The 25830-nt window shown below is 35.8% G+C and overlaps 2 protein-coding genes across 2 annotated transcripts in view; one reads left to right on the forward strand and one right to left on the reverse strand.

Moving 5' to 3' along the window:
• Window positions 1-12349, reverse strand: part of LOC120078036 (serine/threonine-protein kinase SAPK2-like) — a 29089-nt gene extending 16740 nt beyond the window's left edge. The window contains exons 1-3 of the mRNA XM_090310955.1: window positions 12147-12349; window positions 12007-12081; window positions 11828-11926 (exon numbers count right to left, since the gene is read on the reverse strand). Coding sequence (XP_090167081.1) covers window positions 11828-11926; window positions 12007-12081; window positions 12147-12266 — 294 coding nt within the window. The 5' untranslated portion in view covers window positions 12267-12349. The remainder of the gene's footprint in view (window positions 1-11827; window positions 11927-12006; window positions 12082-12146) is intronic.
• A 12833-nt stretch (window positions 12350-25182) lies between these two features.
• Window positions 25183-25518, forward strand: LOC120078042 (uncharacterized). The gene has a single exon (XM_039032231.1). It carries the CDS (start codon window positions 25183-25185, stop codon window positions 25516-25518), a length of 336 nt encoding a protein of 111 aa, XP_038888159.1.
• The last annotated feature ends 312 nt before the right edge of the window (window positions 25519-25830 follow it).

Genomic DNA, 25830 nt, shown 5'->3' on the forward strand with positions numbered 1-25830 from the left:
TGTTCTAACCTTGTCTGACTATGAGTCTGATGACAATAGTGATCTAGAACAAGATGTCAAGGCCTTTAGTCAGATGAATTTCTCAATATAGTTCAGAAAAGAAAATACCTATCAATGAATTTGTTGTTGTTAGTGGAGATGAGGAACCTTGTGACTTATCTATTGCTACATCATATCATGAACTTTACAAGCAGAGGTGTGGGGATGCTAAGGTCTTTGATGTTCAGAAGGCAAGAATTGAGTCTCACATTACTTACAAGGCTCGTCTGATGGAAGTTATCTCTAACTTGAAATGTGAACTCAAAGTCATAGCTAAGAAGAGCCCATGAGAAAAGTCTGTTAAGATATTAAATTCTAAAACTTATTGTTTAGAACAAATCTTATCTAAAGGCAAATCTTTCAGACATGCTCGTGTTATTGGCTTCATGGGTTCCAGTTCTGACAATAGACATCAAAGTTCAGATAAATGCAAATAGAAAATTGTGTTTGTTAGAAAGCAAGAACCATGGGAAAATACTTGATTATAATATCCTACTTCTAGTCATTTTTAAACCAGGAATCATTCGAATAGAAAGCAATGGATCTATCATTTTTTTTTTGGAAAAATATACCATATTAGAGCTTACTACTACAAGTTGTATGGGTACTAAAGCTTTGAACATAACTCATGGTCATCTGGTTATTTCAATAAGAAAAGATCTCGTTCTCTTATAATGAAGAAAATTTAGAGAGTATAAGACAATCTAAATCTCTGTAATGTTGTACTTACATTCATTAGATCTTCTACCAAAAGGGATTGGTTCTTTGAAAGTTGTTGTTCACAGCATATGACAAGAGAAAGAAGCTATGCTTCTGAGATCAGGAAAGTTGGATCCGGATATATTACTTTTAGTGATGAGGTAACAAGGAAAATCAATGGAAAAGGAAAACTTAACTATCCAGGCTTGCCTGTACTTGATGATTTAATGTCGATAGAGGATCTGATTAAAAATTTGATTACTATTAGCCAGTTATGTGATCAAGGGCTATGAACTTTAAAAAAGAAGGGTGTGTTGTCATTGATAAGGCTAGATCTCTTGTCGGGACAAGTAAGAGATCATTTTATAATTGTTGTTTATGGACAGCCACTGATTCTCAGCATCATTGTTTTGTTTTGAAGCATGATGAAACTACCTTATGGCACAAACATTTGGGTCATGTTAGCATTAAGGCTATTTAAAAGTTGCTACCAAAAAGGTTGTGATCGATATTCTCAATGTTGGCAACGAAGGACAAATTATTTGTGGAAAGTGACAAACAGGTAAGCAAATAAGGGTGACTAACAGACAGGTACCTGTCACACTTACAAATCGTGTTCTTGAGCTAATACATGTTTATCTTATAGGTCCCATGCAAGTTGAAAGTCTTAGTGGGAGAAAATATCTCATGGATTGTATTGATGACTTTTCAAGATAACTTTTCGTCAGATTTGTAAGGGAGAAGTCAAAGACTACTCGAGTTCTCAAATTTTTTTGTCTTCAATTGTAGAGAGAAAAGGGACTCAACATTGTTTGTCTTCGCAGCACTCACGGAAGGGAGTTTGAAAACAGTTTGGTTGCTAAATTCTATATTGTTGAAGATATTCATCATGAGCTCTCTGCTCCTATTACTTCTCAGCAGAGTGGTGTTGTTGAATGGAAAAACCACACACTTCAAGAGATGGTATGTGCCATGTTTCCTTATTACGATCTTCTTTGCCAGTTTTGGGTCAATGTCCTGAGTACTACGTGCAATATTCATAATAGAATCTCTCCGTCCTAGAACTAACTGCACAAACTATTAAATTTGGAGTGGGAGAAAGCCAAATTTCAAATATTTTCATATTTTTTATAGTCTATGCTACACATTGGAAGATCGAGGTCCTAAGAAAAAATGGGATCTAAATAGTGATAAAGGCCTTTTTGGGGTATTATGCAAAGAATCGTGCATACAAAGTTTACAACAAGCACACTAATTGTGTCATGGGGACTATAAATGTTGATATAGATGACACAAATGAAAGAAATAGTGCATCTCCTCTCGAAGATGATGAGAGTGAGATTGTCAGAACAAAAAATTGTAATCGTGAGATAAGTGTGACATCAAATGAAAGTGACATTTATCGTGACATCTCAAAGAGTATGGATAAGAATGCTCCCTCTGATAGAAAAGATGATCAAGTGTGTTCAAAGCAACCTTCTAGTAAAGTTCTATAAAATCATCCCTTAAGTAACATTATTGGGAACCTAGAGGCTAAAATGTCCACCAGGAAAAAGGATAAGGTGGTCTGCTTACAAATGATTGGAAACATCTGTTTCACTTTTCCGATAGAACCTAAAAATTTTGCTGAAGTCCTAAAATATGAATGTTGGGTTAATGCAATGAAAGAAGAGTTGTGTAAGTTAGAAAGGAATAATGTTTGGGAGTTGGCCCCGTCATGTGTCTGCCGATGTCATTGGAACAAAGTGGATTTTCTAAAATAATACTGATGCAGATGATGTGATAACTAAGAATAAGCCTCGTCTTGTAGCTTAAATTTTTCTCTCAAATTGGAGGTATTGGCTTTGATGAAACTTTCGCTGCTATCAAATTATTGTTAAATTGCATGTCTTTTAAAGTTAAAACTCTATGAGATGGATGTTAAAAGGGCCTTCTTAAATGGGTACTTGAAAAAAGAGGTGTACGTTGAACAACCCAAGGGTTTTGCTTGCCCTGTTCACTTGAACCATGTGTACAAACTCAAAAAATCCTTGTATGGCATAAAACAAGCTCCTCGGAACTACGAACTAAGTTCGAGATGAGCATGGTTGGAGAGTTGACATACTTCTTAGGATTTCAAATTAAATAACTAGGAGATGGAATTTTTATTTCCCAAACTTATTATCCCAAAACTATTTTGGAAAATTTTGGCTTGGAAATGCCAGTGTTAAACATACCCCTACTCATCACGCATGTCAAGTTATCTAGAGATGTTGGTGGGATAAATGTTGATGAGAATTTATATCGATGTATGATAGGGAGCCTTCTATATCTTATTGCAAGCAGGCGTAATATTGCCTTTACTATGGTAGTTTGTGCTATATATCAAAGTTAGCCTAAAAATAGTCATTTTTAAGTCCTAAGAGAATCATCAAATACATTACGATACCAGTGAGTATGGAATTTTGTACACTTTCAATACTAATAACTCTCTTGTTGGATCTTGTGATGCAAATTGGGCTGGGTGTTCAGAAGATTGCAAAAGCACTTCTGGAGATTGTTTCTTTCTTGGGAACAGCTTAGTATCCTAATTTAGCAAAAAGTAGAATTATATATCCCTTTCTACTGCAAAGGCCGAATACATAACAACTTGGAGCAGTTGTACCTAACTCTTGTGGATGAAATAGATGTCGAGTGATTATATTGTCTCGCAAAATGCTATGACATTATACTGTGATAAATTGAGTGTTATAAACATCTCTAAGAATCCTGTTCAAAGTAGCTTAATAGAATACATTGACATTAGACATCACTTCATCCATGAACTTATAGAGAATACACATATTGTCTTAGAGCATGTTCAAACTGACAATCATATTGCTAATATTTCACAAAGGCTCTTGATGTGAAACAGCTTGAAACTCTTCGAGCTACTCAAGGTCTCTATACTATTGATTCCTAGCAATTAAGTATTCTTTGTGTATGAGTTTTGAAAGCATTACGACCCAAATTAAAGAAGAAGGACACGTGACATAATTCTATCATTAGATGCACCGGTTCTAAGGGTAAGTTGAATATTAATTATAGTTTGGTTTTTATTAATAACCTCTGCCAGTTGTGTTTTGGTAGGAAAGTGGTGTTTTAATTTGTGTGTGTCCACTGTCTTTTCATTTTACTCTATATTCCTGGGGTTTTTGTGAAAATTTTTAAGAAGATGGTGAAACACTCAAAGAGGAGCTCACACCACAGAACCTAAAATGGTCTGATACAAGGAGAAAGCAAAGAGGAAGTAGGTTGTTGAATCCTCCAATGAAATTGTATTGGGAAGTGTTAAGAAACCTGAGGCTAGTGTGAACCCTAATGCTGAGATGTTCGGTGAAAGTAATGTTGTACCTTCGCCTAGTTCAATGCAAAAACGAAAAATTCATGTGGCAAAATCTATAAGAAAGAAAAAGGGGGAGACCCTCTATCAAACTGACCATGGAGGATTTGTGGGTCATGGTGTTGAAATTGATCCATCCCATCTTTCCTTCTGATCTTCAAAACCCTACTAGTAATGAGTTCCTACCTGTGGGCTCTGGAAATGAGAATGCTTCTTTGGTTGGGATGACATGCATGTTACAACTGTAAATCAAACATCTATTGACGAAAATAGAGTAAAAGAGCCTAGGGTTTCTGACCATACTTAATATACAAAATATAGAGTAACTAAACGCAGTCTAACTGTGTTAGGTGTTGAGTCGAATGTTGATGAAACTGTATAAAATTTTGGTGCTAATAAGTTTTGATGCTCTAAATGTGTTATCAAATGTTCTTGCATCTGAATTGTGAAATGAATCTGAGTCTTTAGAAAAAAGAATATGATCATAGGTTTACAGAAAGCCCAACTGACCAAAATGACTCAAGAAAGACAAGTACTAAAATTGAAAATGAAAATAATGTGTATGAAATGGCTGAAGAAAGTGAAAATTTATCTGAGGAAAAGGAAGCCAATAAGAGCTCTTCCAATTCTACCGATGATTCATTTGATGACAACGTGCCAATCAATCAGTTAAAGTAGAAAAATAAACAAAAGTTTGTTAACAAGGGTACTGGTACCTCGAAGCCAAGCACTCAGAGTGCTATTTTTTCTTACCCAAAATGGGTAGAAGAAGAAGAAAATGTATCTGTAGATGGTCCTCAGGATGTGCTAGATGAGGAATTTCAGAAAACTGATGAAAAAGAAAGATGTTCCCACTGTGCCACTAGACAGTATATAATTTCATTTTTTGGATAGTGTTGAGATGTTGAAGTTTGTGGTAAACAGGAGAATTGTATTTGAAAGAGATCTTTCTAAAAAAGCACAAGATTTTGGAGTTGATGCCCTAAATCTCATAGGGTCCTATAGTTTGTAAACATTGTATGAACAAACTCTTAGATGATTAATAATATATGATATTTTATTCACTTTGTCTATAAAGTATGTGATATTTTAGTTGCATTAACCACAAACTAATAAACTAATATCGAAGGTTATTTTTGTAACTTAAACATGTATGTGGAGACATATAAGTAGATCATATTTAAGTGATAACCTAAATGGTCTATAATAGATGGATAAAGCTAGGTACCTTATCCTTGTGACACTACAAGTATGGTCCGCTTTGTAGGTTTTACAATTGTTGTAAAGTGCTAAAATGATCTGATCCAGATCATTCATGTATTAGACATGCGAGCGGGGATACTCTATACAAAGGATTTTGTATAAGATCAAACCACGAGATATTTAGTCTTATTATATAACACCGTTCATAATAAAGACCTACATTTCACTAGGATGATCATAGGTAACATGACGTGAATCCAAGTGAGTTGTGCAATCCTGCCTGTGAGGGCGATCCTTTGATTTGTATGGGTGAGAGTGGCTAGATCGCCGACTCAACAAGCTTACCATTTTGGGGATTCATCTGATTGGAGAGCTGGGAATACAGCTACACAAGATGGAATTCACTCCTTCCTCGAACAAGGGGTAAGTAGATAAATTGCTCCCTTAAGGGTTGATTCCAGGTCTTGAACAATGTGGCACCACACCTGGCTCGAGAAGGGTTTAGTCATAGTGAAACTATGATCTATTGTTCATTAGAGGGATTAATGGTACTTAAGGAGTTAGATGTAACTACAGGGGCAAAACGGTAATTTGGTCTAGCTGTACTTATGAGCAATTTGTGAAGGGTCATCGTACTATTGATTGGTTATATCAAACGGACATAGAATTATATATGTAGTGCGAAGAGTGTAGCTGTCGCTCTTTAGTGGATTATGATAACGGGTAGAAATGCAGGTTATCATAGTGCTAAGTTATTAAACAATGTTGGATTGCGTTGATGAAATATGTTAAATTACGTCCATTAAGCACAAATTCTATAATATTGCGATCGCATGCGTTCGGCGCATTAGAACTATTTATTTTTGTATTTTTGTGCAGAATATGCATTAACGCAATGCAAGATTGCGATCATAGGAAATCATCGGTCGAGCGCAACTTCACCGTAAGACTTTGCATTGATCGGGCTCACAAATATTCGCCCGAGAAGGATTGCCGCAACTTGGTCAGTACAACATGGTGGGCACATCTGGGTGAAAGGCCAATTAAGAGCGATGGGACAGAAAGCTGATGACAATCGGATCCAAATTAAGTTGACAGCCGATAACAGTCACGAAGTACATTTAGCTTTATCGGTGATAACTATTCGGTACGTCAATCAGGAATTAAAGTTTTCCCATCTGCACAACCGGGAGAGAGAAGTCGTCTTTCAACATTGATGCCCTATAAATACCAAGTGCATTCTTCAAAAAAGGGGTGAAGCAGTCGATTAATTTACCACTTTACAAGTTCACGCCTCTGTCCATAGTTTCTTTCATTTGAAGGCGTGCGAGGGAGAAGATGTGCCGGTAGATCATTCCGGTAAGCTTGGGAGAGTGCCGAAATCCACAAAGGCGAAGAGAGGGCCGACACCTGCGAAAGCGGGAATATCTTTAGATCAGAATAGAGATTCCAGTGTAAAAAGCCTCGGTCAGCAAGGAATTGCTACCAGGCTTTCTACCTTAAACTTTCATTGGCATTTTGTACTGTACTTATTTATAAGAATGGAATTTCTTTCTCCATATCTGTTCACTCTCTGTGATTCATACATGAGTAGCTAAATTAGTTGAATGGGTTGAGAAGCATTTAGCTAGCACAACTAGGGAATCTTCATTCTTTGCGATTATCTTATTTATGTATGCTTCATTCGTCTATTAGAGATACTCGGGAGGGTAGTCTAAGGACAGGATCTAGACTTGGGAACGTCAGGTTAGAATCTAGGTTTGGAAGAACCATATTACAACGCATAAACGAGAGATAGGTGCTTAGGAATGAGCACTATTTGTTATTAACGCATCGCATGCATCTTAGCGATAAGATATGATTGTATGCGGTCACCTTGCTTTCATGCATTTTGCATCAACGCATAGGACAAGAGTAGAGACTTAGGAATAAGCTCTATGGACATTTTGCATGCAACACATGCATCCTAGATTTAGGAGCATCGCATTTACATTGGAAAATGACTTGCTGTGCATGGTAGTAACATGATCGCATAGTTTGATGCATTCCTAAGTAACGTCAGCTAAAGATCTTCTCAACCCGTTCATCGCATACTCATTGCATCTATCAACGCAACTTTTGTTTCTCAAATCCGCCGCATTTATTATTATTATTTTTTTATCAACGCAAACAACAAACCAAACACTTCATTTATTTACCCAGTTACTGCAAAGTTTTCATCGAAAATTACTAACGCAATCTATTTTCACAAGTCCCTGTGTTCGACCCTAGACTTACCAGGAAACTCAGAGAAATTTACACTTGAATTCTACTGGAAAAACTTGAGTGCACAATGCAATCCATCAACACATATCATCCATATTTCCATTCAATAAAATAACGCATCAGAGTGCCTGATAGTTAACAATGTACTTAAAAAGTTTAATTAATTATTCATATACTGTTAAAGCTTCAAGCTACAGGTCCACAAGATCCCCTTGGTAGCTTAAAAGGATTTAGTTGAGAATCAGTTTTTGGGTTAATTTGAATTGTTCAAATTAATAAGAGGGATTTAATTATATATGATATAATTAAATTGTTTAAGTTATATATGATATAATTGTCATAATATATTTGATACATTATAGTTTAATGGAAGGAAATAAATATTTGAATGAGATTCAAATATATTTTCTATGAATGCGATTCATAGTTATTAAATTTAATATAAATATGATTTTTATTAAATTTCATAAAATAGAGAAAAAAAACTATAGTTTATATTGTATGTGATACAATATTAAAACTATAGGTTATATGTTATATTTGATATAACATATAATTTAATATAAATATAATATGATAAGTTAGTTATCATATTTATTTATATTATTTTAATATTATTTGAATAATAACTTCCATGTTTTCTCTCCAACCACCTTAGTGGGTGGTTATTGTTTTTTTGGAAAGAGGAATAAAAGAAAAGTTTTTTCTTTGATTCCTCTACGGGTACGTTGAAATTGCAAAATGATTGAAAATTTATGTATGTTCCTCAATCTTTTTCCTCCACACTCAACCTATCCTTCCTAACCAAAATAGTTAGAGCTCACTACTCCTAGGTTCTCACCTCGAGAATACCAAAGGCTCACTGTGGTAGTGTCAACTCTGTTTGGTTTGAGAAGTTCTTGAAGAAGGTCTTCAAGAATTGTTGTTTCTATTCGAGGGATACATGAAAAGAAAGGTCCTTCAAGGGTAATTTATCTTGAATCCTTTTTCTTGTAAAAAGCATGTTGTAATTTATTTTGAATTCATATCTTGTATGTTTACTATAAATTATGTTTTCAATAATTAATAGAATTTGGACGATCCGCTTCCGTTCAAGTATATCTTTAATACAAGTTCCTTCACAAGAATGTCTGGAAATTATAGATTTACTTGAGAAGGTTGATATTGTTTGTTCAGTTTTAAATCTAGGGCCTTACTATTCTCGGCTAGTTTGTGAATTTTATGTAAATTTCTCTCATCAGCTTGATATTCAAGGCAACCCTTATTTCATAAGAGTTCGTGTGAGAAGGCACTGTTTTTTTTTTTTTTCCAGCTTCTCTCGTCGACATCTTTCTAAATAGATAAGTTCCAGAGGATGTCATTGAACAGAGAACCTCTATGTAGAATATTGTCTTTGAACTCATAGGAGGTGTCAAGTGTGCTTGCCCTAAGAAGGATCAATTACCTTGTTTTGACCTCAACGTGAAATACGTTATGCTTCACAACATAAGAATTGAGTACTGGAGCCATCCTCCCACAATTTTGTGCTCTCTACTACATTGTCAAGTCTTTGTTCCAAATTTGCACAGAGGCTCAATTGAACTATGGAGTCTTTATCCTCGATCAAATCAAATATCATATTGGTCCTTAGGCCACTAACGTTTGTTTGTGCTTTCCAAGGCTTACATATTATATTCTTTTGGCTCAGAAACCTAATTTCCTCACTGACTTAGGTAGTTTTGGACCTCTTCTTCTTGTCTTGTGTTTTAGTTATCGTTATACCAAGGGAAGCATGTCCCTAATTTGGTTCACACTATAGTACCTTCCTCTGTAAGAGGTCCGACTAGGGAGTTTCTTTTGGCACCTTGTAGGAAAAAGATGATGCATGTTTTGGCAAATGAGTCAAGGGATCTAGGATTTTTACTTTCGAAAATTTATGATCACAAAGCAAAGGTAGATGACATGTTGAACCTTCTTCGTTGGTCTATGGATGCTTATGCTTAGGGTGGCACCTCTGGTTCCCAGGATGAGAATGTGAATACTTGATGATTGCTTGTTTTCTCCGTCGTTCCCTTCCTTTTTTTTTTTTAAGCATTACGACAGGGGGATAAAAGTATGTTTTGGTTTGGCAACTGCTAGTTTGGTTTGGTTGGTTGTGTTTGTTGTTGGCTTATCTTTTGTTGGTTTATTGTGGTGGTTTCTGTTTTTCCATGATGATGTTGTGTTTTGTTCTTTAGGTAGTTATGTACTATCTAAGTGACATTCAATTGATGAATTTTTCTTGATTGTTTGTATGTTTGTTACTTCCTAAAAAATACTGTCAAAGAGGGAGTTTGTTAGATCTTGTGTAATTGACAATATTTGTTTAAGTGGTGCAGATGTTATCAAAGATGTCATTGCATTTGTGATTTCTGGAAAAGGCATGATTCTTGAAAATGCAGATTCTACAAAATTCTTTTCTTATTGGGATATTCCTTTTACAACATTATTTTCCTATCGTTTTCCCTTTTCAGTGATACTATCATTTAAGGGGAGCCTAAGACGTTCTTCACTGATACTATCACTTAAGGAGCCTAAGTTTATGTGAGAGAATGTCTCAAACCTAGGTGGAACCTAGGTGTACGATTGAGTGATAAAGTTATTCAAGAGTCACTCTACTTTTATTATCATTATAAATAAGTACTATGTTGTAATTGCTTATCATTAATATTAGTGAAATTATCTTTCTTGGGCACATTGCTCCCCTAGACGTAGGTGGTTTACACCGAACTGGGTTACCAATCTCTTGTGTTCATTTATCCCTTGTTTATAGCTTATAATTGTTGTGTGGAATGTTGTGATATTGTAGGTAATATAGTTATCTCATAGTAGTCATGTCCTTTATTACTTTCAATATTTAATGTATTTTGTTATGTGTTGTTTGATATTATGTTATGTTATTTAATTTATGTCAATATCTCATGTGTAAAATCCAATTGGAACTCTCTTAGTCTTGCAGTATTTAACTTTATTTCAATATCATGGAAACCCTACAATGAAACCTCCTTTATCTCTATCTCTCGCTATTTATCTTGACCTTCATACCAGTGTTTTTAAAAAAACTAAAAGAAGAATAAAAATAAAATTACACAGTATACCAAAGACTCTAAACTTCAATAAAAATAACGTCTTCTTTGAAAAACAAAATTAATAATTTGGACCCTTTTGAATAGTGAAGTTATCCTTTTATATCTATCTCACCAAAACATCAAACATCAATTATCATAAATTTGATCAAATCTCTATTAATACAACTCTCTTTTTGCTCAATGACTATTTCTTTTTTAAGTTGCGGCGTGGCTTTTATCAGACACTTATAGGTGTTAATTCTTTTACTCTAAGTTATAGTGGTAAATATATTCAGAGATCAAGGTGATATAAAGATAAGTTGTGCTCTCTTAGTTTTACTCTACCCTCTTTCTACAATTTACAGATTATTTAATTTATAGCTTTGTTTGAGAGTTTGTTACGAGTATCTGAGTGGGTAATTCAAACATAGGTGTAACACCCTTTAGTTTTTACACTTGTTCGTCAAATGAAACAAAAATTTAAGCCATTAAATAACCATTTCATTTTTTTTTTTTTGTCTTTTTAGCTTGGAAATTAAGTCTATTTTCTCTCGATTTCTTACAACAAATTGCATCTTTCTTAAATACAATGATTGAGTTAAATCTCAAAAACCAAAACAATTTTTTAAAAGCTATTTTCTTTTTTAACTTTTCAAAATTTGACATGGTTTTTTAAATCATTAATAAAAAGTAGATAATAAATGAAGAAATTTGAAAATATAAGTAGTAACACAGGCATAATTTTCAAAAACAAAAACAAAAAATATAATAGTCGCAAGAAGAGACCTAAATAATCTTTGACTTTAATACCAAAAATCGAAAATCGTCAAAGGTTAAACTTTATGAGGCTATTTTAAAATTCAAGATGCTTTTAAAAAATTATTGATTTGCAATGGATAGCATTTTAGGAGCAATAACTAAGTGTATAAAAACATTTTAAGAGAATTACAAATATAGCAAAACTTATTAGTGATAGAGTCTCTATTGTTGATAGACTCCCGTTAGTGATAGATTCTGAGGGCTTATCTAAATATTTTTTTTGTTAAATTTACAAATTCTTTTACGTTATGATATATTTGCAAATACTTTAATCCTCATTAGTATATTTGCAACAGTCCCATAGGTTAGGATAACAATAAAATCAGAGAGGGAGTAAAAGAGAGAGATAATAGACCTCATCTTTTGATAAACCACCAGAATTGTCAACGTTTTTGGAAAGTTCTCCATTTGCATATTCCATCATCAGAACCAAATGGGTTCTGGTTATAGTAACCTGCAAATCTTATAACAACGTTCATCTTTCGTTTCCTATGTTTCTTAATCTAAAATTTGCAGCAGTAAAAAGAAATCTACCTCCTTGAAACAAACGATATCTGGATGCGGAAAAAATACATGGTTTTTAATCTCTCTTGCCACATTCGAATACATCTGTCAATACCAATAAAGCATGAGAAACACAAAATGAGAGAAGTTAATGGAGAAGCAGAATTAACCTGAGGACCACGTTCAATGAACTTCATGGCAACAAGTTCTTTGGTCTGTTTGTTCCTCATAAGTTTAGTAACGCAAAAATTTCCCGAATCCAAATCCTTCACAAATTCGTACTTCTCCATTTCAACGAACAAATCTATAGCAATCAAGGATTGAAGCACAGAGTTCGGAGATCAGATCTGAAGTTTTGGGAATAAGCTCACAGGGCCTTTTTCTTTTTCGTTTAATATAATATGGGAACCGTGTTTGTGTTGGGATTTTTTTATTAATTTCTTTTTAATATGTTTCCCATGGGGTTATTTGGTCAACTCTTACGAGTTGGATTTTTTAATCCATTCAGCATTTTAGAAAAGGCTGAGTTTGAAATCATTTCTGTTCAGAATTTAGATTTTCGTTCGGATTTTTTATATAAAAAACTAATGATTTAAGATTTTTATGACATCTATATCAATTATAGGTTAGAATTTATTATACATGTTATGCATGTATGTTACGGATGATCTTCAATCGATCGGTCGGTATTGATTTTGGATTATGATCATCAACATTTCAGTTGCTGTTAGTTGGTATTCATTGGTTTTGATGAAGTTTGTAACATTGAGGGACGGATTGCTCAATCGGATTGGTAAACTTTTTGGGTTTTGATGACTCAACGGACTAGTTGAAGAAAAATGAAGTAGAGTCCACAAGTAAGTAAAATTTTAAAAAGTAGACCGTAAAACTAAAAGGGAAGAGAAGAAAAAAAAAACCGGATTTTTTTTTTTTAAAAAAAAACAAAGAATAGAAAATGCGAAGAAATAAAAGAAAATAGAAAGAGAGAGAATGAACTCAAAAAGAATAGAAGAAATATGAAAAAGGTAAAATAATGCAAAAAGGAAATAATTGAAAATAATATATTTTTTTAAAAAAATAGATAATGATTTACTTATAAAGTGAAAATTACGGGTGGTTTTTAACACAACCTATTGATGTTACTGACTTTCTAAATTTAAATTAATAAGTATTAATAATTATACGAAATTAGGAGATAAGCCTAAAACCAAAAATTACAAATAAAATTGATATCAAATAAAATATAAGACTATAAAAATAGGTCAAACTACCCTAAATTATTCGGTAATGTATAATGAGTGACAATAGAGAAATAAATTATAGCTTAGACATCTGCGAATCATTAGCTTCTTTCACCTTCTTATCATACTCCTCCTCCTCATCATCATCTTCTTCTTCCTCCTCCTCCTCTTTTGTCCCCCTCTGATGAGCTTGATGTTTGCTGATGATGAGGGCAAGTTTCTAGCCTCTGCCACAATCTTCATCATTTCTTCTACACTCTGAAGAGAGTTGGTTGGGTTATCCTTCTGATAATAGATGGCTTGGGCTAGTTCCCGTAGTTTTCTTAGCAAGTTCTTTAAGAACCATGGGTGATTATTGATCTCTTTTAGTGAAATTTTCCGACGTATTTATGTGGAGAGTATAAGAATTTGATTAATCAAAAGCGATATAATCCAACATCTTAATGAAGATAAAAATTTGAAAGAAATGAACATTTGGCTTCACTTCACCATTTTATAAATCTTTGAAATAAATGGTATGTGAAAGAAGGTTATCTAACACATAATACACTACGTGTCATAAGTATTGTTACAACAAAAACACAAACAAGACAACAAAAAGACAAAACATGAGGTTTCTTAAACCAGTTTGATGTAATACCACCTACGACTAGAGGGGAGAGTACTTGAGAAAGAAAAATTCACTTAAATAAAGTCAAGCGTTCACAACAATATACTTATCTCTGCAAGTAACTGTAAGTAAGTTAAATTCGAAAAGCCTAATGTAGTGGGAATATTTAGGCTCCTTATAACTGTATGAATCCTTTCCACATTAACTCCCCTTAAGTGTGAGACTCCTTCTCAGCAAGTGTTGGAAAGAAATTTTGGAGGTTGGAGGAAATTTGAAGAGAGAATTGAGAAAGAGGCTACTTGTGTTATTGAACACTTTTAATTTTTTTGGCTTGATACAAATGTTAAGACATACCTCTTATTTATATTAGTTGGCTCCCCTAAATCTATGGCCAGGGTTTTGCCAATACATTCATGATCTAATGGTTACAAATGTTTATTCTCTACAATTACTTATTTTTCTCATATTTTCTATAGAATCCTACTAATATTTCCTATATGTAAGTTCTCTAGAATATTCTAATGTTTGATATTTCTAGAACTTGGGCTTTTGTTTCGGCTAGACCTATACTTTCAACCCAAAATCAAGTTTACATTTTAACACCCCCTCTTAAACTGTTGGGTTTTACGTCCTAAAACTCGTGGATTGTAAACAATAAACTTGTTCGGAAATTCAGTATAGTAGTTATTTAATATATGAATTTCTTATTTCATTTTAGAAATAAATCCAATGAATTAAAAGACCCATGACTATTATACGAGTACTTGAACTTTATGTGGAGACAGAAAAGCAGATCAGGTTCAAGTAAATAGTCAAAATGATCTATAGTATATGAATAAGGTTAGGTGCTTTATTTCGGTAACTCCATCAGATGCGGCCCATTCTATAGTTGTTACAAGGAGTTGTAAAGTGCTACAAACGAAGTGATCCTAATGAAGGAAATCAGAAGCGAGATTTCCATCAGCAGCGGAACAAGATTATTCCATATTACAATCATAAATGAACAATACATTTACAGTCAACTTCAAACAAGTAGTTATGCAAATCATACATAAATTACAGCATGAAAAATACAAATGCACAAAGAACAAACCGTACGAACAGTCGAAGAAGCGTCTCCACGCTCTGTTATGCAATCGCTCGAACAACAGCAACCTTGAATGCTCGATCTACACGACCGCAACACCGCAACGAACACAGCACGAACACTTCACGCTCATCCTCAACGATCGCCTCGGCCACGAACTCCTCAGCGACACGAACGGCCTCCACAGTACCATGAACGACCTCCAGAAAACCTCGACGATGTCGAGTTGAGTCTGACACCACCAACAAGGCAACCTTGTATTCTCGATGTGAGAATCCAGAGGTTGGGCTCTGTTCGGACTTGGTATGAGACAGACGAAGGAGAAAACGCCGATCTCGTACATGACTGGGCAAGTGGGAGATGGCGGAGACCTATCGTATAGGTCAATGTCCAATCGTTTAGATAAAGCTAAGTGATCTTCTAGCAAAAGCTATGCAATCATTTAGCTCATCGTTTAGCTCGGTCTGTTGCCTACAAACTCTACAAGATCATTTACTTTGGGCAAGCGATCGTCTAATAAAGCTATGCGATCGTTTAGTAAATACTGCACAATCGTTTAGCTCGCCACTTCACGATTGTTTAGCTCACCCAGTCGTCGTTTTGTAAATCCATATTTACTTCACTCCGTAAGTTTCTTTTCTCGAGTGAGAGAAAACTTAAAACCTTTTCAATCGTTTAAAAAACCTTTCTTTTCAAAATAGGAAAACCAAGTTCCTTTTAAACTCAAGGTTACCATGAAACCAATAACCATCCACTAATTTGGTTATTAAAGAAAAAGAATTAATTATCTAATAATTAATATTATTATAAATATAAATGATCACCAACTTATCATACTATATTTATAACCTATAGTTTTAATATTTTATCTCATGAAACATATAAACCATAGTTCTTTTTCTATTCCATGGTACTTAATGTAAATCTCATTTACATCAATCCTCCACTAGATGTATCTCATACATCATACCGATTATATCATATATAATCAAAATATCTTTTGTCAATTTGAATATTTCAAGTCAACACTAAGAACTGCTCCTCAACCGAATCCATTGAGCTACCAAGGGGACCTCATGGACTTGTAGCTCGAAGCTCTAACAGTACGTGAATAACTGACTAAACTCTTTAGTCACTGGCGCTGTATTTTATGAAGTAAAATTATGGATGATATACGATGGTGAAATTGTGGTGATGAAATGCATTGATGGAAATGCGTTGAGCACTCAAGTTTTCTCAGTGGAATCCAAGTGTAAATTCCACTAAGTTTCCTGGTAAGTCCAAGGTCGAACTCAGGGACTTGGGAAAACAGATTGCAGTGGTAATTTTTCAAAAATCTTTGTGGTGACAAAATGAATCAATAATTGTTGGGAATGTTGATTGCGGTGATAAAAATAAATAAATGCGGCGGAGTTTGAAAAGAGTTGATAAAACGGAAGATGCGATGAGTATGCGGTGAACGTGTTGAGAAAAGTTTCGGCTAACACTTCCTAGGATGCATTCATGCTATGCGATCATGCAGCATGCATACAACAGTAAACCACCTCTCGGTGCGAATACCATGGCTTCTAAGGCTATAACGCAAGCGATATATGCGATAAGTCTACAGGGTCTACACATAAACCTCTATTTCTATTTTTGCAATGACAAAATGACATCCACACAAATATGCAACCACATAATATCATTCCCATCTCTAGGATGCATGCGATGCAGGTTGACAAACAGAGCTTATCTCTAAGTCCCTATCTCTTTTTTATGCAGTTCTAATCTCGCTCTCTCGAGTCTAGATTCTAACCTAGCTCTCTCGAGTCATTAGGTTCTTTCTTTAGACTCTCTCTCAAGTAGCTCTAAAGGGGTGTTGGGCACAACATAAAACAAAACAATCGCATGCATTGAAGATCCTAAGTCATGTTAGCTTAGTTCTTCTCAACTCATTCGACTAGTTTAGCTACTCATGTGTACTAAGAGAGTGAACAGATATAGAATAAGAACTTCCATTGTATAAATATAACGATGAAGTACAAAATAACAATACAAGGATAGAATAAAGAGCCTGGTAGCAATATCTTGCTTCCTAGGCTTTTACACTATCTTTCTACCGGTGTTCAAAAGATAATCTCGCTCTCGCGAGAGTCGGCCCGCTCTCCGCTTCTACGCATCAAGGATCTCTCTCGAGTTGCCCTGAGCGATCTCCGACGTCTTTTCTTTTCTCGTGCTCTGCCTTAAAATAAAAAGGAAAAACTATGGACAAAGGTGTGCTAAGCTAACTGATGAATTGTCTAACTCGTGAACTGGTGAACTCGTTAACCCCTTTTCTGAAGGATGCCTCTGGTATTTATAGAGCTTGGGGGTGAAGACAACTTCTCTCTTATGATGGATGGGATGACTTTAATTCCCTGACTGATGTACCGAATATTTGTCACCGAAAAGCTGAATGTACTTGTTATCGTTAGTGGCTGTTAACTTAATTCGAATTTAACCGTCATCAGCTTTTTGTCCCATCGCGATTAATTATGCCTCTCTCCCAGATGTGCCCACCAAGTTGCGCTGACCAGGTTGCGACAATCCTTCTTGAGCAAATATTACGAACACAATTACCACAAAGCCTTGCGGTATTGCTGCACTTGACCAATGATTTCCTATGATCGCAATTTCCGCCTTGTGTTAACGCATATTCTGCATAAGAACACAAAAATCAACTGTTTCTATTGGATGACCACATGCGACCGCAATATTATGAATTTGATGCTTTTTGGACGCAGTTTAACATATTTTATCAACGCAAACCAGCATTGTTTAAGAACTTAGTACTATGATAATGTACATTTCTGCCCGTTATCACACCCCCAAATTTAAACAATGCATGTTCTCAAGCATCAGCTAAAGACTTCCTTTAGCAAGTCAACTGTAATGTTCTTTTCCTAAATTGCTGAAGGATACTTCGTTCAAATCCTATATACCAAAGTTTCCTTAAGTCTTATTCAAGTCTCCTCTTAGAATATTTCTAAGACCTAGGGACCACAAGCTTAACCTTCAACAAGACTTTACTAACTTCCGAGACATCGCATGATTTATTTCGAAGAGAATTTTTTTTTTCACTGGGCTGTCAAATGTTTTTATCCTTGCATATTTCTTGACATTGTTATTTTTTTCTGACCTTGCGCTGATCCAAGTGCCTTGCCTTCGTTTTGGCTTGCCTCCACGTGTGTCATGCGGATATCCAACTACGAGCAATGCACTCTTCCTCAGACTAAACTCATACCTACTTGGTAGCAGAGTTGCGGTCATTTATTTATGCATTGATCCTGGTGACTTACTTTCGTTTTGGCTTGCCCCCACGTGTGTCATACGGACATCCAACTACGGGTAAGTGCCCTTCACAACTTAACTCTTATCAACATGGGTTTCCCTACTTCGTTGACAGTGGAGTTGTTATTCTAAAAATTTTCCTCCTCTTTTTATTTTTTATTTTTATTCTTTTTATTTTTTTTTTATAGAAGATAGCAAGGTTGAAAATAAACACCTCACCCTCAAATTTAAAATGCGACAATGTCCTCATTGCCAAAAGATTGAAATAAGCCATGTGATGTTCTTAGAAAGCTCGTAAAGAGAGTTTGAAAGAAAGCCAACAAACCCCTAACTTCTAGAAATATTTCATGAGGTGACTATCTTAAAGTTAAGTTGACTCTAGCATATATGAAAGAAATAGAAGCATATTTTTCATCATTGAAATCATAATTGGCAAAGAGACAACATGTGGTAACTCACTAAATTTATCAATATTAAATGATTGCGGTAATCAAAGAGGATGTGATGATAAAACTTTTAAAATTAAAATGCGATGCGATGGTGCAAAATTTGAAAAAAAAAGTGAAGGAAGAATACAACCCCCAAATTTGCGTCGTCGCTCGCATTATGTATTGACGCATCATTCTTTGTGGCGATCTATCTTCTTTGGATTGCGGTGATGGAATAAGATGAGTTGCTTCTTCGTGAAACACCTCCGCAATCCTATGCCTTGATCGTTGCACTAAAAACAATGAGAGTGTCAAATAATTTTAAACAAAACAAAATTCTTTTACCGCAATCATTCAGCACGATCGCCATTTTTTTTAAGAATATAGAGAACGATGCTGGTAACAAAAAGGTAATTGCGATAATAGATAATGAAATGATAAAAGTTCATGAAGTATTTGATGTAGGAAAAGGATATTCAAAAGGATTGCGTCCCTGATGAGGTTGAATTATCTTGTAACTCAGGGATTGCTTATTCCAGGTTGGTCTTTTCACGTCCATGGTGGCTTTTCTCTCTTTTCTTTGTCTTCTGGGATATTGACTGCCTTAATCCGAAGCTTTTCCCTATGAATGCTCATTATAATTTCCCCCTTACGCACATTAATTTGAGCGCGACCGGTCGAAAGGAATGGTTGTTCCAATATGATGGGTGCATCTTCGTCTTCTTTATAATCCAAAATGAGGAAGTCTACCGGTAGGAGGAATTTATTGATTGAAATTGCGGCATTTTCAACTCTCCTTCAGGGTGTATCTGAGATCTGTTCGCGAGTAGGAGAGTTTTCTTTGTGGGCGTGAGTGCACCGACATTCAATTGTTTGAAGATTGATAGCGGCATTATGTCTATACTTGCCCCAAGATCACATGGTTCTTGGCCACTATAGACCCCTCCGATGGAGCATTGTATCGTGCAAGATTTCTGGGTCGCCCATTTTTGGTGGGATCATAACATTTTGCATTGCGGCCACTATTGCGATATATTCTTCATCATTTTGTTGCTCTTTCAATCCTTTCGGAGTTGCTGGTAGTTGGTCTTCTTCTGTCTCAAGATCTAGAGGCTTAAGGGTGGACGTAACTTCAGGGCCTATTTCCTTAGGCTTTTCCGGACTATAAGTCAACGGATCTTCGGTTGTCACCGCATTCAAGTTGGTCGCAATGGGTTCTTCCCCTACTTCCGCAGTCATGTTGTCACTTAGCAAGGATATTGCTAAGCATTGTTCCTTTCCGGTAACCACAACATTGCAAGGGAGCTCAGTTGAGCTCGACGACGCTCTTTGCAGTTTATTTTTCAGCTCGCCCGCAATTTTTCCATTTGAATTTCAAGATTTCTAATGGATATAGCTTGATTCTGAAGAACTGGTTCGTTTTTCTCAATGTATTGCTTCAACAATCTTTCTAAGGACGAGGATTGCAGTGGTTGCGAACTGCTAGGTTTGCTTACACTGGACCGTTTGTTTGCGGGAAAAATTCGTGTGGCCCTCTTTTTTATGCCACAGGTTGAAAGCTTTGTTGTTGATTTTTCCACGCAAAATTTGGGTGGTTTCGCCACCCGGGGTTATATGTATCGGAATAGGGATTATTTCTCATGAAGCATACCGACTGCTGGTTTGTTGGGTATTCTTCCATCAAATGAGCATCTCCACAAATGACACAACATGCGATTGTTTGAGAAATTGCACTGACCTGCCCTTTCTTCGCTCTCATATTATTAATTGCGATGCCTTGTATCAAACTCATCATTGCAGTCATTTGATTTTGCAGGGATGTGATGGCCCCATTGTTTGCATCATTGTCATTAATTCTTAATCTTTGATCGCTTTCTCTCTAAACCTCGTGATTTTTGGAAATACGATCAAGTATACTCTTTGCCTCCTCATATGTTTTGTCGAGCAGACCACTAGCGGCTACCGCATTGGCAGCGGTCTTTGAAGAGGGATTCAGTCCTTGGTAAAAGATCTCCATCTGCAGGCAGTCTGGTAAGCCATTATGTGGACAGTCTCTTACCAGTTGCTTGAACCTCACCCAGGCATCGCTGAGCGATTCGTCATCTTCTTGTTCAAAATTTGTTATTAATTTCCTTCGTCGAGCATTTTCGGTTGGTGGGAAATATTTCTTCATAAACTTCTCGACGACTTATTCCCATGAAGTTATCTCTCCCAGTTCGAGAGCATATGCCCCCATTTTCTTGCCTGATCACACAAGGAGAATGGGAACAGAGTGAGTCGAACTTCCTCGATTGAGATATTCGAGAACACAAAAGTGATGCAGATTCTATGAAGCTTCGGAGGTGAGCGTGCGGGTCTTCGCCACGCCTTCCTCCAAACTGCCCAGTAGCTTGGAGCATCTGCAACATTACCGGCTTCATTTCAAACCTTGATCCATCTAACACCAGCCTCATGATTCTTGGGGAGAAATCATAGAGGTTAGGCGACGCATAGTCCCAAAATGGGTCTATTGTGTTCATTAGCCAAAAGGATGGGGTTGGCCATTATATTGTTCGCGTTTGCGGGCCTTGCGTCCGGTTGTTCTACCATTCTTGGTGTTCTCTCTTGTTGTTGGCGGTTGTCTCTTAGTCTTCTTCTGAATGTCCTCTCAATCTCCGGGTTGTAATTCGCCAGAGATTGAGAGTCTGCAAAGAAATCAGAAAAATTACCGTTAGCACACTATTTTGACGAAGTCCCCAACAATGGCGCTTTATTTTATGAAGTAAAATTATGGATGAAATGCGATGGTGAAATTGCGGTGATGAAATGCGTTGATGGAAATGCGTTGACCACTCAAGATTTCTCAGTGGAATCCAAGTGTAAATTCCACTGAGTTTCCTGATAAGTCCAGGGTCGAACACAGGGACTTGGGAAAACAGATTGCGGTGGTAATTTTTCGGAAAACTTTGCAGTGACCAAATGAATCAATAATTGTTGGGAATGTTGATTGCGGTGATAAAAATAAATAAATGCGACGGAGTTTGAAAAGAGTTGATAAAACGAAAGATGCGATGAGTATGCGGTGAACGAGTTGAGAAAAATTTCGGCTAACACTTCCTAGGATGCGTTCATGCTATGCAATCATGCAACATGCATACAACAACAAACCACCTCTCGGTGCGAATACCACGGCTTCTAAGGCTAGAACGCAAACGATATATGCGATAAGTCTACAGGGTCTACACATAAACCTCTATCTCTATTTATGCGATGACAAAATGAATCCACACAAATATGTGACCACATAATATTATTCCCATCTTTTGGTGGGTGTTTTTTCTTATGTTGTATGAAAATGATGAATTGATATGTTTTTTCTGAGTTTTGGCATTGTTTTCTCTTCAGTTATGTTCTACTTCTTGTTATTAATTCTTGTTTGATGGGCCTTAATGAGTGTTTAAGTGTCTGTAATTAGTTCGGAGTCATTAGAGTTGGAATTAGGTTGTAATTGAAGAAAGAAGTGAACAAGGTCGAGCAGCAGGAACTGGATTTTCAGCCACTGTCCAATACTCGATGCTCGATGCTCCAAAACTTGATGCACGATGTCATACTTAATGAGCAACTCGATGGTATTTAGTGAAATACTCAATGCACGATGCCATACTTGATGGTACTCGATGCTCATACTCGATGGTATTTTATGAAATACTCGATGTATATTACCATACTCGATGGTACTCGATACTCATACTCGATGGTATTTAGTGAAATACTCAATACACGATGGTACTCGAGGCATACTTGATGATCAATGGCATACTCGATGCTTGATGGTACTTGATGGTTTTTGCCTAGTGCTAGTATTTAGTGAAATACTCGATGCATGATGGTGCTTGATGGCATACTCGATGCTTGATGGCATACTCGATGTTTGATGGTACTCGATGGTTTTTGCCTGATGCTGGTATTTAGTGAAATACTCGATGCATGATTGAGCTTGAGGGAATACTCGATGCTTTATGGCATACTTGATGCTTGATGGTACTCTATGATTTTTGTCCAGTTCAACACAATTTTGAGCATTGTGGTTTGAGAAGTTCGGGTCTTGTTCAAGGCGAATCGGGCATTCTAGTAGTGTTTTACAGTCGGTTTTTGCTGATTTTTGTAATAATTTGACCTTTGCTTGCTTGAAAACGCCAAAACTAAATCCATATCAGTTTGTGTTTAATTATTTATGCATGTGATGTATTTTATAATTAAATAAATCTTGTAGGTGCATAAAGTATGCCATGTAGATTTAAAATCCCACTACAGGAAGCATGTTACATGCATTGAAAGTATGTTATAAGGTGTTTTAATATATAGTATGCATGTATAGGGTTTCAAATGTTTTAATACAAATGTTATATTAAATGTTGAATGCCTTTGATGTATGTTATGGATCTTAGCATGTCTAAAATTTTGTAAGTTGTTATAAAATTGGGTTAGACATTTAAAATCCATAACAAAGATAAGTTGCATGCTCACATAAGTTAATCACCTGTTTTAGTAGTTAAAAATAGGTTGACATCTTGTAAAATATGGTTACAAACTCAACCAATATATAATCCTGTCTAAGGCTGGGGGTTCTTAAGTTGACGGCCTAGAGAACACCTCCTACCTATGGATTATGGCCGAATAATTGGGCGATGTTAACCAGTTCTATGAGCAATACATGAGCGTTGTGAGGTTTTAAAACGGCTTGATCACCTAGACATCGTAGGTTAAATCCAAATATAAACGTTATACTTGGATAAAAACATAGACTTAGGTTGTTTAATTAGCCGGATCAAACTTGAGTAAAGATATACGCAAACAAATGTTAGGACACTTCAGTGGAAGTTTAATAGTATATATGATATGTTATTAGAACACTTCAGTTGGAATTTAAGAATGCTTCAGTGAGAGATTAATAACATATACGATATGTTATTTAGGGGTGTTCAAATAACCCAAAAAATCGAACAACTCAGACTACCCAACCTAAAATATAAGGGTTAGGTTGGGTTAGTTTTGTTTTTGGGTTGAGTTGGGTTAAACTTTTTCTATTTTGTTGGGTTGGGTTGGGTCGTAGGTTGGCTTAAAAAAATTTGAGTTGACCAAACCCAACTCGAATTATATATATATAAATAAAATATACTATATATATTTCTCTTTATTTACAATTTGATTACTTTGTATCGATTAATTTATGAATTTTAAATATTTTTCTTTTAAAATTTTTATGATATTTGTCTTTATTTGAAGTTTGCAATAAATGTCTTAGATATTTGGTATTTAGCATTTGAATTTTGTGAGATTTTAGTTATTAGTCATGTGTTGTATATAAATTTACATATTTTTAATTAAAAACAAAAAAAAAGTTCTGACTCAACAACCCAACCCAACCCAACTCAAATTTTAAGGGTTGGGTTGGGTCAGAGACTTTACTTGGGTTCTTTGGGTTGCCAACCCAACCAACCCGAGTTTGCGGACTGGTCCAAAAAACACCTACAACCCAACCCATCCGAACCCATGTACACCCCTAATGTTATTTTTAGCTATCATGTCCATAAGAGTTAACAATTGAGATTCATGTTTCACTTCGTGTCACTCTAGGAGTGACCTTTATCTAGAAAGTGTTTACATGAATCGAGATTTTGTGAATAGGGGAAGTTGTTCATAGCAAAATCAAAAGTAATGTTTTAATTTTCATTCTCACGTCCTAAGAATTTCACACCGTGAGATTCATGCGACGCTTCGTGTCACCCTAGCACTAACCTCAATTCAGAAAGTGTTTGCATGAGTCAAGATCAAGGTGAATGAGGGGAAGTTGTTCAATGTAAAATCAAATATACGATATATTGATTTCAACTCTCACGTCCCTAGAAAGTTCACACCGTGAGATTCATATGATGCTTCGTGTCACCCTAGGAGTGATCTCCATTCGGAAAGTGTTTGTACGGGTCAATGTGAAGGTGAATGGGGGAAGTAGTTCATAGTAATTGGATGAAGGATATGTGTCAACGTGTCCTGCAGTCTCTTCCATTTGTCTGGACCATGAGATCCCTTTGTTTCACCCACTTGTCGCCTTTAAGTTGGCCTTGCTAGTCATTTAACGACGACTATCCCCTCGGAGGGTTGTAACATAGGATTCGAAACAACTTAGACTCCCGAAATGGATACGATTTCTTAGTTTATTTTTAACTTTGACTTTCCAATTCGGTAGGATTGTTGGGGCTGACCTCTGACGTCTGAAAATGGAGGGTTACACTTACTAAAGTGTTAGTAAGTTCTTACCAAAAACGATAACTAAATTACAATCAAAATATGAGTTATTCTGGGGATAGTATTTAGTCAAAAATGTCTTGTTTTAGTGAAGGAATATTTGACTGCCCATCGGTAGCATCTATTCTGACTCACTATAGTATCGTTTAAAAAATAATGAAATTTTGGGTACATTATTATTTTGCTAAAACATGATTAGGTTTAAAAGCAATTCACTAATAAAAATTTGTTTATATTTTCAAAATGACGAGTTTTTTAGTACAACTATTGTCTTCTAATAAACATACCAGTGATAACTATGCTACGTGGAAATCAAACATAAATACAATATTGGTGATAGATGACCTGCAATTCATTTTAATAGAGGAGTATCTTCCCATTCCAAGCTTAAATGCAAACCGAAATGTTCGAGATGCATATGACAGAAGGATCATGGCTTACGAGAAAGCCCGTGCCTGCATTCTTGCCAGCATATCTGATGTACTAGACAAGAAACATGAGTGCATGAGTATTGCCAAGAAGATTATGGAAACTCTGTGTGGGATGTTTGGACAACCGTCCTTCTCCCCAAAGGCATGATGTTATCAAATATATTTACAACTATCGTATGAAAGAAGGGGCCTGTGTTGGAGAACTTGTCCTGGACATGATTGTCGATTTCAACTTGGCAGAAGTAAACGGTACTGTCATTGATGAGAAGAGTCAAGTTGGTTTTATTTTTGAGTCTCTTCCGAAGAGTTTCTTGCAGTTCCGTATGAACGCATTGATGAATAAAATAGAGTATAACTTAGCTACACTTCTCAATGAGCTACAAGTTTACCAGACCATGATGAAGGCTAAAGGACTGGAACCAGAAGTAAATGTTACTACTACTGAGAAAAGAGGATCGTC

Source organism: Benincasa hispida, chromosome 1 (genome assembly GCF_027475165.1).
Source record: "Benincasa hispida cultivar pf3 chromosome 1, pf3_genome.v1.1, whole genome shotgun sequence".
Taxonomy (NCBI): Eukaryota; Viridiplantae; Streptophyta; class Magnoliopsida; order Cucurbitales; family Cucurbitaceae; genus Benincasa; species Benincasa hispida.